The 12,887-nt window shown below is 40.1% G+C and overlaps 1 protein-coding gene across 5 annotated transcripts in view; it reads right to left on the reverse strand.

The window, feature by feature from the left end:
- ARHGEF7 (Rho guanine nucleotide exchange factor 7) overlaps positions 1–12,887 on the reverse strand; it is a 134,249-nt gene that overhangs the window by 73,425 nt on the left and 47,937 nt on the right. For 4 of the 5 annotated variants that reach the window (XM_074153423.1, XM_074153414.1, XM_074153451.1 and 1 more), the window contains 3 exons: positions 9,743–9,827; positions 5,779–5,909; positions 3,128–3,329 (listed from right to left, as the gene is read on the reverse strand). In XM_074153423.1, the coding sequence (XP_074009524.1) occupies positions 3,128–3,329; positions 5,779–5,909; positions 9,743–9,827 (418 nt within the window). The remainder of the gene's footprint in view (positions 1–3,127; positions 3,330–5,778; positions 5,910–9,742; positions 9,828–12,887) is intronic. The other variant, XM_074153442.1, reaches the window with a different exon arrangement.

Here is a 12,887-nt window from a genome sequence, read left to right on the forward strand (position 1 = left end):
TGTCAATGCCAGAACATTTTACAGAGCATTTTGAAAACCATTTTGACCTTAATCAAGAGCAAGTACTTCAACAATCCTATTCTGATCATTTTTAAATCAATTCATTATAACATTGACAGAAAACGCATTTTGAATTTGAGCTTGCGAGTTCTACTAACTTGTTTTAAAATACGAGAGAAAAAAGCTCTTTTGTGTTCTCACTTCATGCTCAAAGCATGAAAGCACTTAAAACATTCCTGAATTGAGAAAAATCTTGAAGTGTGGTGTATATATAACTGCCACGAAGTCAAGAAAAATGGACAGTGAAAGACTACCAACTCAGGAAGTGTCAACCAGTCTAATGAAGACTAGCAAAAAAGAGCAGGGGCACAGGAGTGCAGAGACTGTCAACCCATACACATAAGCCAGATTAAACCTCTCCTGAACGCCCATCAGAGCCATTTATGTCACTTTTGAGCTTTGTGGTAAATGGCACTACATTCCTGTTTCAACAAGGACAGCGGAATAAAGTAAGTCCAACCCCAGGATGCAGTGGCAACAGAATGGAGGAGAATTATAGGATAGCCTTCTCTAGCACCTTGAGCAATACCCACAAAGCAGAAATCAGCTGAGAATAGAAATAACAGATTTCACAGAAACAACAAAGAAAAAAAAAAAGAGCGCAGCAATGAGAATAATGAGTTTCAAGTAGGAAGTAGTCAGTAAACTTAAAAATATGGGTTAAAAAAAGGACTCCCACTAGTGACAATCTAAGAAGAAAAGGCTCACAAAAATGACAAGTCTTTTAAAAATTAGGGGCATCTCAAAGGAAGGACAGGAAAAGTAGATGCAAACTGACACGATCAAATATCACAAATACTACAGTGACCTCAAACACACAAAAAGAAGCAAAAGGAAGGTCACCAGTTGAAATAGAACTAACATGGACACAGGGTAGTAGCAACAAGACATTCCATAGCATACATACATCAAAAGAAAAAGCTTATTTGCAACTCAGTAGGGAAGAAGAGTTATTAACAGACATCAAGAACCTCTTAATATGTCATGCTTCCTTCTGCCACCCCTCCATTCTCATTATAAAAAGGTCAGCTTCAGACAATTCAAACACATACCTACCAAGGCAAAAAGCAGGTTAAAACTAGTATTTTGATAAATTAAACAGTACCTGCACTGCTGATGTAGCAGTAAAGAGAACTTAGCTACATCCATGTTTGAAACCACAGAGAGAAGTGACATTCCACAAAGTACTGTAAAAGACCATAGTAACTGTCTTTAAAAAGGAGAACAGAGAAAGCTAGAGAGTCATTTAAAGTTTGTAATAGTAAGTGCACAGGAAACAGCAATGAACTCAATTTCCTGAGAAAGAGAAAAGCATGGGCACATATTCCCTTCCACAGAAGCAACTGAGCATATGAGAGTGTGCTCCAAAAATGCAAGAAGTCTTGCAGAAGCCAGAAGGAGCAAGCCCTTGTAACCCAGGGAACTCACCTATACAGTGGAGAGAAAAGAGCTCAGCCTAAAACTTTTCTGATGGTGAAGTGAAACTTAAACCCAGGAGGACTGGAAGCCATTCATCTCAGCCTCCAGGAATCAAGACAGGATCGCAAGGGCTGGCAAGACTCAAACCACAATTGGTACTACCCATGGCCCCACAGCTTGTTGGCTTTCCTATTTAGGAGAGTTACTTCACCCAAGTGAAGCTGGGTGAAAAACAAGAACCACCTTAATTTCAGCTGCTGGCAACTTTTGGTTCTCATAAGTTCACAGTTAAAAGCTACTTCCATTCTGGATCTTGACTCCTGACCCAGGTTCCAGTCTCAGGAGTCGGAAGAGATCAAAACCGATGAAATCCAAACAAGACCTCTGCAGCAATGTTTTGTATGAGTAATGATGAGACAAGATAGTCATCATGGCTGAAAGAGACTGCTACAACACTACAGACAAGAGAAAACAGGCTTCAGGAATTGTTTTTCAGGATAAGCTGCATCTGAGAGATCTCCAAAGTCTTAAATAGTGACCATGCCTAAGAGCATCTCACTGAAAATTACAACGAAGGTATAGATATAAGATCTAGCATTCTGCAAAACCAGACTGTAGATAGTAAATCAAGGGAGTAAGTAAGAGGATGCAAACGGAGGAATTAATAAGGTTAAAAATGGAGTTTTACCCTCACAACTTCAGTTTGTAATCACGTATCTGTGTGGCTGCCTAAAAACAAAAAATTCACGCCAGTGGTTTTAGCATGGCCCAAAAGATGTGTGTTTTGATTGGAGCTGTGACAAGGGAAAGAGTGGTAAAGCATCTCAGAACATCCCTGGGTAGTTTTATCCCACCGGGTTCATCCCCAAGCTCTGAAAGCAAGCAAAGACAAGAAAGAGACACACACACAAAAAGATGATGTCACCCACATCAAGGTCTTGGTGGACTAAGCAGCAATGCTAGTTCTGATATTCAGTAATGAAGACAACATTTACAGAAGGCATTTTCACTGCATGAAGTTCAAAATAAAACTTCAGTAGAAGAGTGCAGTCTATATAAAGAAAAGTGCAAGGCACACGAACATTAAAAAGAAAAATCACAAACATGTTATCTTTCAAAACCAGTCTCAACCTTTTAGTAGATTTTGGTAGGAGCAAACAAATGCAGGAAAAATCTCCAATTCTAAGTAGTGGGACATGGTTAAAGATTTTTTTGGTGTAGTTTGTTGTTGCTTTGGGTGTGTGTGTGTGTTTTGGTTTGGTTTTTGAAGACACTTCCAGGGAATCTCATATCATTTAAACCCAAAGCACCAATTCAAAGTATGTTAGCATGAGAGCTAAAATCCAGCATTCTAGGAATTCAGATCAAGGAAGTCAGAGCAGCCCAGCTGTGACAGAGACAGACAGACAAGCAAACAGAACAGGCGAGTTTTCTGCCTGCTTACTGTTAATTCAGAAGTCCTAGAGCATTCTGTATAGCAAACTGGGGTGGGGGAGTATAAGTTCCTGAGCATTAATGATCACTGTGAATGAAATCCAATAAATACAGTCAAGCTTAAACAAAAAAGCAGAACAATTTTTAATGAATCAACTATCAACCTCTACCCAAAGCCAGAATTTGTGCAAATATGCTCTCCTTCAAAACTCACCGTTTGATTTTATTTCTCGCACGTAGTTACTTGGAAACCACCCTGTTTTGCCATTTAGAGTTCCTTCCCACCAGCCTCCTTCTTCCACTCTTGTAACATGAATAATATCTCCTTTTGAAAAAGAAAGTTCATCTTCATTTGTCTGTTGAAAATTAAATTTTGCTCTCACCACCACCTGATGGTTGCTGTTATCTGTCATGTCCTAGTAAGTGAGAATACAAACAAAAAAGATCATGTTAGAGATTTGAACAGTTATTCCATGAAGAAAACAAATACCCATAAAATGTAAATAGCCTCTCCTCCACACACAACACTCCTCACTCGTTTCTACTCAAAGCATTTGTAAGGGATGTCTTGCTATTTCCAGTATTTCTGTAATTTTTAAACTATGTATCTGTATCAGTCCAGGGAATATATTGTCTTATTACAGCCCCTTCAAATCAGAAGTGGGTAAGGTAGCTAAAATGAGAATAATTCTTACTCCCCAAAAAATCAAATTCTATTTTCTATATGTAGTATAAATTAAAACTGCCTTTGGCAACTACAAAGAAACAACAGCTTTACACTAGAGAGATTTTTTTCCCCTAAAACTTTACAGGCTGGGAGGAGGGTGGAACTGAGTTAAGTTTCATTTAATGCTGGATATAAATAAAGAGTTAAAACTGGGGTTTTTCCCTATAACAGATCAGGTTTGAAGGTTCCACACCCCAATATGAAAGTCTCCATAGCCTGCCAACGTAGAAGGACAATGTTCTTCTACAAAACCTACAAAACAGTTATGCAATTTACCTTGAGTAAGTACTCACAAATCATTTGCCTCAAGGTTAGCAGAGCTGCAAGTCTGTAGTATGTCAAACTTACAGCTGTCCATATATGTGTGTGTGTGTATATATATATATATGCGTTCATCCCCATCACAGATGTGAAGGTAAATTATCTCTTTATCATAAAAAGTGTTAATAGCTACTCGTCAGAAGCCTTTCAAATTAATCATTTTCAAGTTCAGCATTTTGTTCTTGGATGTCAATTTTGAATATTTGCATCATTTAAGCATTTCACGCTAATTAGGACAAACTTTTATGCTAAAAAAGCTAAATAATCGGACAGCTTTAATTAATCCAAATACAATCCATTGCACTGGAACTGAGAGAACAGCATTCTAAATCATGTCTGTCTCTATCATAAGTAAGGATCAATACCTGTATTACTGAAAAAGTAACTTAGTGAGAAAATGACTGTGTAAGCAATCCCAGTCAGCTATCCAGGTAGCAGTTGTCTACATAGTTGAGATGATTAAAAGATGTACTACGTGATCTCACTAGGATCATTTAACATGTCAGCTTAATACCTGTTATTGTATCACAACTTAACAGACTTCTAGTGGCTGAGAAACTGTAGGAAAATGAGGGCAAATGCAACTTTGAAAACATACAGAAAGAGCCAAGATAATGCAAGTCACAATGTTCAACAATTAGGCACATTTTCAAACAAGTCCCTCCGCCTTATTCCTCTGTACACCATGTGCTTGTCTCTTGTTGAGCAGAGTGGACAAAAAGTTTTCCCTAAGTAAATGGCAAAAAGCTACTAATAAGCAGCAGCATTGCACAGTAACATCAACTACAGTCCCTTTACTCTGCCAGGATGGCTCTCCAGTAGAGGAAACTGAGTACAGTCTAGTGAGAACACCTCCAAACTGATCATCTACAACAGCGAAACCTAACTAAGAATTTCCCGGGTTTGGTCACGAGCTCTCTGTCCCTCCTTCTTGTACTTCTCTGCCCCTTTGTAACTTCCTGCAGAGCTGCTCAGATCACCGAAGTGACAGAAGTACTTAAAACTCAGATTAATTCAGTAATCCAGCCAACAGCTAGTCCCACAAACAGTTGCATCAGCAAAACTGAGTGGGTGGTGAACAGCAGAGGGGGAGCTGGAATTAGTGGCCTGGGGCAAGAACTTGCAAGGGCTCTGCTACCAGAGAAAACACATCAAACCACACCTAAGAAAGCCTAACCAGAGAGCTGTGTTTAAAGTTTCACATAGCAATCATCACATAGTTCAAAACAGCCTCCTTCAAGCATGGAAAAAGCAGTTTACAGTAACGTTCTGAACCCTCCTTGCAAGTCTTTTAGTCACTAAAAGCACCTTTTGTCACAGTTAGTTTCAATACAGTACTCCACCCTGATTGCAGTTGCACTGTAAAACAACTGCCCACACCACTCAGTTACCTGAAGGCTAGCTGAAGGATTCACCTTGAAACACAACAGAAAACAGGAATAACTACCAATACTGCCAATATTAAAACTACCACCTTTGCCGAGGTTTTAATATCCTTCAGTCACCATCCGTAAACTCACAGACATGGAGAAAATGAGATTTTTGCCTTTGAAAAAGCAAGTCCAGGAAGATACTGCATATGCAGACAACATGGAGTGTTAAGTGAGGAAAAAAATAATCAGAAGGTCACAGAAAAGCGGTATGTGTTTCAGAGCATCATAAGAAAAGCTGCAAAAATAGAATGTTACAGAATTGAAATACAGAGGTGAAACAGAGGAAACAGTTACTTTGCTACACTATTGTCTACTTATAACTCCTGTCAAAGAACAAAAAATATAAATCACACCACAGCATGTTTTATTTCTCCTAGAACTTACCAAACTCCGATATTGTCCCTGAAAAAGTTTTGAAGTTCTACTGTGTAAAGACTGGGATCCCAGAGAATCGAAAGATTTTATCCGATGAGATGAGGGACGTGCGCATACAGAGTCACTGCCCAGCCCTATGTCTGTAGGTGGGGAAAAAATAAGTAAATATTAGAATTTGAGAAATCTGAATACAACTTCTGCTTACTTCTGTAAGATTCACATGCTTAAAGCAGATTCTATGTATCTGTAATTACTTCATAATTAAAAAAAATTACAGCAATAAATGATCTGAAATCTCAAGACACTGGCAGTTTCTTCCCTACACAGACGGAAAACGATTTGAGCTGTTTAGGAAGAAGAGGGTTAGGGTTGTATTTCTCTATTCCAACTCACTACTAGTCTATTTAAAGGTAATTAACCAGCATCATTTTAGCTAGTGGCCAAGAATTTCAAATGCATAAAACTTGCTTGAAGTAAAGCCAGCCACATCTGTTTCTTAGCTCTTCTCCCCCACTACCACCATCTCCTCCTCAATTAAAACATTCCTTCCACTGTCTTTTTCCTATGGTCCTTTGTCTCATCCCTTTTTTGCCAACTAAGCTATTTCTTCTTCTTTGGAGAGAGGGGGAGGGATAGGAGGGTGGAAGGGAGGAAAGCTGCTTGCTTGAAAAAACACCACCACCACCCCGCCTCAAACCTCTCCCATCTTTGATTTGTCTGTACTCTGAGAAGCGCATCCATTTGAGATGGTCACCCAAAGGGTAGCTCTACATGCTGCCAGGGTACCACTGGGGTCACTGTGGGCTGGGAGGCACCGAGGGGGTGGCAGGGCAGGGCTCATCCCACCGCCCCAGCCAGAAGCAGGGCAGCTAGGGCACAGGGTCAGACTCAGTCCTGGACATCAGGCACCTCTCTGGGGACCAGGATGTTGGCTCATCTGTGGGTGGGAGGTCCTGGTGCAGATTAGGCAGGCAGGGGACAGGCTGCACCGAAAGTGGCTCCTAAGGGTCCTCCAGGTTGGTGCTTGGCCAGCCTCCCACAGCGCTGCTGGGAGCCTCTCCCAGAATTACGATGTGTCGGGGGGGGTCACTCCTGGCTGCACCAGCTCCCCCAGCCCTCACAGCCAAACCCCCAGGAAGGGGATGCTCCCAGGGCCCTCGCACAGGTGACACGTTACAGGAGACAAACATTGCTCTCTTGCATGGGTACGGCACGTCATTCCTTTTCCTCATACAAGGAAATTATCCAGTGAGCACCTGAGATTTGAGAAGCCCCAAAAGCAATGCAGTATTTTCTGTCCCAAACATATGTTTTCATGAAACTACACAAGCACACAAGCATCCCAACTGCCCTCCTGGCTTTTATGCCTCTGGTACCCTTTCCTAGTAGTCTGCTTTCCCTCCAACACTCTACCTCCATCAGAGGTACATGCACAGAACTACAGTCTCTCAGTTACTTTCAGACTAAAGCAGACAACAATTATGCAATCAGAGTTATTTTTGCTCAAAGGGAAATACACATACAGGTGCAGTTCCACAAGGAGACTGGTAAACAAAGCGTATCTGCTGTTCCACCCCAAATCTGAAAGGAGAATTCAATTCATCCTAACTGGAACACCTTTCAACTTCAGCACAGCATCTGACAGCAGCTGAGATGCAGGAGAAGGGAAAGGGTTTGAGATGGACAATGAGCACTGAAGAAAAGCGTTGACAAAGGATGCTCCAAGTCCACAGGGACTGAGCAGAGAATACCTTCCTCAGCCATATCTTTTAAAGTGAGTCTTTGTCATCCTTTAAAAATCATTATCCTTCAAAAAAACCTCTCTCTCTCTAGAGAGATATATATATATATACACTCTCTACTCACGTGGTGAAATATTAAAACTATTGATATCAAGTTGCATATTTTGTATGGATAGTGTTGTTAAACAATGAAGATAGTATTGTTACACAATCAAGCAGTACCTTGATGCAGTTCACCTGGGTAAACAGGATCAGGTTCATTCACAGCAATGTCTCCCAGCCTCTGGGCAACCCTAAAAACACACTGCTGATTCCCCAAGTTTTCCAGTTCACAACAGCAGAGATGATAGACCAAACACAAAAGCTCGTCTTGAGGCTTGAATTAGAAACTGCATGTGTCTGAGGAAAATTACAAACAAACCACATGCAAATGGCAACCATTTTTACCAATAATATCTGAATATTTTCAAATTAATTTGAACTTTTGTTAGATTTAGAAGGGCTTGCAGACCCCATATACCCATTAAAGCTTCCATTAAAATACAAATAAACATGTTCAATGAATTTCTCAAGAGGATTACTGTCAGAAAATAATTAAACACTGATGCTAAAAACTCAAGAATTTTGACTGGCAACAGACTGTCAAACTTTGTTTGACAAATATTAATTTGTTAGATTTCACAGAAGCTCCACACTGCTATCCATGCATCCAAAGATTTCCAAGATTGGTAACACCTTTTCTTCTTCTCCCCATTATGACAGCTTCCCTACACCAGTTACTTTCCCCTTATCTGTCCCCTTACCAGTAGCAACTGGTACCTTGGATCCTACCCCTTCTGAATGAAAATAATTTGATGAACTGTATAACCATAGCAGCCTTTTGTCAACCTTCATATTCATGGGTCTTCTTCCACTGCAGAAAGTGCCATCTCGGAAGAACATGCGTACACCTTAAAGTCTTGCAGATCCAGATGGCTCTGAAAGCCATCTTCCAGTATCAGGGTAGAGATAGCGTCTAAAATGCCTTCTACAGTCACCCAATTAAACAAAATTGTTTGGAAGAACAGTTGGTCAGGAAGATTTATGCAGCTCTGCTTGCTCCTAGGAATGAGGCAACACCACAGTTCGCATGTGGTTTTGATTTTTGGTTTCCATACCACCACCACCCCCCTGCCATGAAAGAGATCAGCCTGTGTCCTTTTCTAAGGCCAGCTGCAGTTGTGGCTTTTTGATGTGGATATTAATCTATTGACGTCTGGACCAAACAGCCACACTTTTCCTCCCCTTTAAAGACAGCTACAGTCAGTACACAGCAGATGTACAGATGTACTGAAATGGGTTACATTCGCACTTGCAGTTAAGATGAAAGGCAGCATCTTCAACTGGTGTAAGTACCTTCAAAGTCATCAATGGTATTTACTCCATGCCCATTCATTAGAACTAAGAATTTGGTTGTAAAACTCACTCCTAAAGGGTGTTTTCTGATGCAAGCAGGAAATAAAAAATTCACAAAGAAAACCCTGTTGTAATGGACCAAAGGAATATTATAAGAATGACAAGATACTTATCATATTACGAATAAATAAAGTTACACTGATCCACCACTGACTTTTCTATCAGCTTCCTTTTCCTCCCCACATAAAAATTGACAAGTATGGCCCATTTTTAAATAATCTCTCTCCTGGGTTCCTGTTGACATCCTTTAGTACAGCCTCACCCTACAACAAAGCATGGACACCTCTCACCTGTGTGCTATTTCTACAGCTCTCTTCTCCCTAAAGAACTCGAGGTAGATGGTTTGTGACTTATAGCTGCTACCTAAATGAAACATGCATAGATTAAGGGGTCAGATGCCGGCTATCCTTCTGGTACTGTCAAGAAAGGACAGTGCTTGGGAATGGGGGGACAGGACGACAACAGAAACATTGACAGAAGTGTTTAAACACAGGAATTACACAGTGGGGCAAAAGTAAATGTTTAGTGTTTCAAACTGGAAAAAAAAAAAGGAAGATGGGGACTTTTTCTAAGAATTCTTGCCAGCTAAAAGGCTCAGCCTTAGCTCCACTGCAAAGCTCTTCCTTCTGGAAAGAGAGAAATCGTCACAATAAACTGCAACAAAGAAACTCTTCTAAAACACTGGGCATGTTAATTTTATCCTGACTGGTATATACACATTGATGTGAGTTGAAGGCAAGGTAAGCAAGCACCAGGACAGAGCAGAGTCTACTTACCTGCAGTCACCTTATTTAAAGCCACAAGAGAGCTGAGAACTTTGCTGAAATTCTGTCCCTGATACAGGTCATTTGCATCAAAAGTCTGAAAACAAAAGAACATAAAATAAGTTGCAGAAACAAGCCTTTAAACAAAGCATTTTTACGGCATCATGCAAACCACGACTGCAGAAGCTATTGCCTGATCAAGGTGCTGGCCTTTCAGTGGCTGTCACGGACCATAAAAAACAGTGAGGTTTTTTTCCCCTTTAAAAAAAAAAAACCACCTCATTTTTAAACACAGAGAATATAGAAACAGCTGCATTTGAGGAAAAAAAAATGAAGAATACGTAAGCTAAAAATAGCAGGAGTCAGTTAAAATTATGGTAAAGTTGAATACAACATAATTATCAGAAGAGAGAAGCTTTCCTCAGACAGTTTGGCCAAAACAGTTACTGGGTGCCATTACTCTTGGCATGATCTTTTTCTGTAGCAGCTCACAGGCACCATACCCGATTGTTTGTTAAATGTTTTCAAAATTACTATAAATACTTATAAAAGTACTACAATAACATATACGCTAGCTCTTTATTCTATGAGACACAGAGGAAAGCAGAATTCCTGACAATTAACAAATTTTATGAAGAGTGAAGTTGCTGGACACATTAGATGGAGTTTCGGAAAGGGAGGGCTGCAAGTTGGGGGTTATTTTATTTTTAACTGTGGGAAAGAGATCCAAACCTCAAACTATCTTGTGGAAAACACTCCAGTAACTTTCAAGCACTGGGTGATGGCATTAAACATCTGGATTTTCAGGGGGGAAAGAGGAGATTAAAAAAAAAAAAAAAAGACCCATAATATTTGCCTGAGGTAATGGAAACACTCATCCGAAGTCTCATGAAAATAGCTCTCACAACACAGTCTGCATAGGTTGAAAGGAGACACTATTCCCTTGTGCAAGACTATAAAGAGGACAATAAAAGACAACTATTACAGTTGTTCCAACTGATCTAAGAAACAGAAAGAGATTCAGTTTTCTGCAGTGTAGCAGCTTTTATCTAAAAAGTCAACAAAAACCTGTTTATTTTCCTGATAATAGATCCACCCCACAGGCACTATCAGCAAGTCTGTACCCCACAAAGCAGCCTTCAGAGGCAGGAGAGGAAAAACTCATATTCCCAGGGGTGGAGAGAGGAAGGGACAAAGGAACGCTGGGAGGAGAAAGAGGAACACTGGTTAAACCTAAGAGAAATGAAAATTTTCATGAAAGCTACCTAAAGTAATCATAAAAGCGACTGCCAGACCTGTTTTGACTGGTTACGTGATGTACTAACCAAGGCAGAGCTGATTTCGGAAACATTTAATCACAGTATTATTCAATAAGAAAGAAAAAAAATCTCCCCAAGCATTCACAGTATTTGAGGTACTTGCTTATGTTAACACGCACATTTTTTTTCCCCTCAGACTAAGGATCACCTCTGGTCCCAGCAAGCAGCAGTTTTTACCTCTGCTGTTGAGGTGCTGACATCTCTCAAGCTCAGGTAGCACGTACACAGGTCAGAAAGGCAATGACACAAAACAGACACAAAAATCAAGCAGAGGCCAACACTAATATACTCCAAGCAGTTATCACTCGCATAAAGTAAGTCAAATAACTATTTCACCAAGTTTCCCTGGGCTACGGAAAATTTAACTACTACTCTTATTTATTTGAAGCTGTAAGGAATTGCTGTAGGGAATTGCACAGATGTGAACTTTGTAGGGTTTTTCCTAAAACATGAGGAAGTATTTAAAAACTATGTGCACAATAAAAGACATTAAGCAAATAAGAAGTTATCTGATTTTACACAAAGAGACTAAAGGTATGTTAGTTTTATTAATAGCATAATTTATAACAAAGGTGAGAAAAAGACACCAATAAGCTGACAGCAGAATACATAAAAGCAAAAGCAGATAAGAGATAGCTTAACCACTGCTCAAATTGGGGAAAAAAAAAAAAATTAAGCAAGCTGTTATGGAACAAGAACGCATCAGGAGCGTAAAATTTTCATTGTTCGCTATACGCTTATTGTGGTAGCTTTTAAACAAGCAAACAAAAAGTATGAAGAGAATCACAAAATAGTGGCTTAGATCCCAAAAAAAGAAAACAGAAGAGACATGCGTGCTTGTGCAATCACAAGAACTGGATCAGAAAGGTACTACAGGGGAGAGGAAGAAGGAATGTTTTAGAATAAGGTTAGAAGCTACAGCTTAAACTTAAAAAAAAATTAGAAAAAAAAACTAAATCCACTTTAAGCTTACCTTCATTCTGGATTCTGCTAGAGCCACGAGCTCTCCAAAGTCAGGCTAACTGGAGAACAACAGGATGCAAGGAAGCCTCGCTTCCTGCTATGCCGAGACTATAGAGGATACCAAGAACGATTTGATTGGATCATCCCAACACGTATAGTGCCATAAAAAAGCCTGTATCTAGGACACGCATCCAGTCTGCTGCTTCACAGGAAACAAAACAATGGGAGGATACGAGAAACATTTGCTTCCTTGCGAAGGCAATTCTGACAGGAAGCCACTCTCAGCACGCTCATGGCCAGGATGTTCATTAGTAGCATTTGATAGAGGGGGAGGTGGACAAGACACCCTCCAGACAGATCTTCTCATAACATAACAAACCTTTCAGAATAAAAGTGGGGGAAAAAAGCTTAGGTGCTCTAAAGTTTTGAGGCTAACTCATTATGAGCTCAGGGACTTGACTGTAAAAACCTTGTTTCAAAAAAAACAAAGTGAAAAACCTCTGACAAACCCACACACCAAAAAACCCACCAAACACTCACACCCTTCTATCTTAGCAGAGGTTTGCTCATTTCACAATATATTTGAAAACTCTCTCTGACATGAGTAAGAGCATCAAAACCCTTTCAGAGGAGCTTCCATGGTATTGCCACAGAAAACAGTTTCAAGCTAAATCCAACTTGCATGTGGACTACAATCTTCATTCTGGTATTTATGGACAGATCAGCTGTGAGAACTGACTCTTTACAACACTGTCTCTTGATGTTATCAAGAGCCATTCCGTAACTTCCCTATTCGGTGTCACTGGATGACCAACACCGCCCACATACAACATCCCAATTCTGCCACTGCAAGAATCAAGGCTGAATTTAGAGAT

Source organism: Numenius arquata, chromosome 1 (genome assembly GCF_964106895.1).
Source record: "Numenius arquata chromosome 1, bNumArq3.hap1.1, whole genome shotgun sequence".
In the NCBI taxonomy this organism is placed as follows: Eukaryota; Metazoa; Chordata; class Aves; order Charadriiformes; family Scolopacidae; genus Numenius; species Numenius arquata.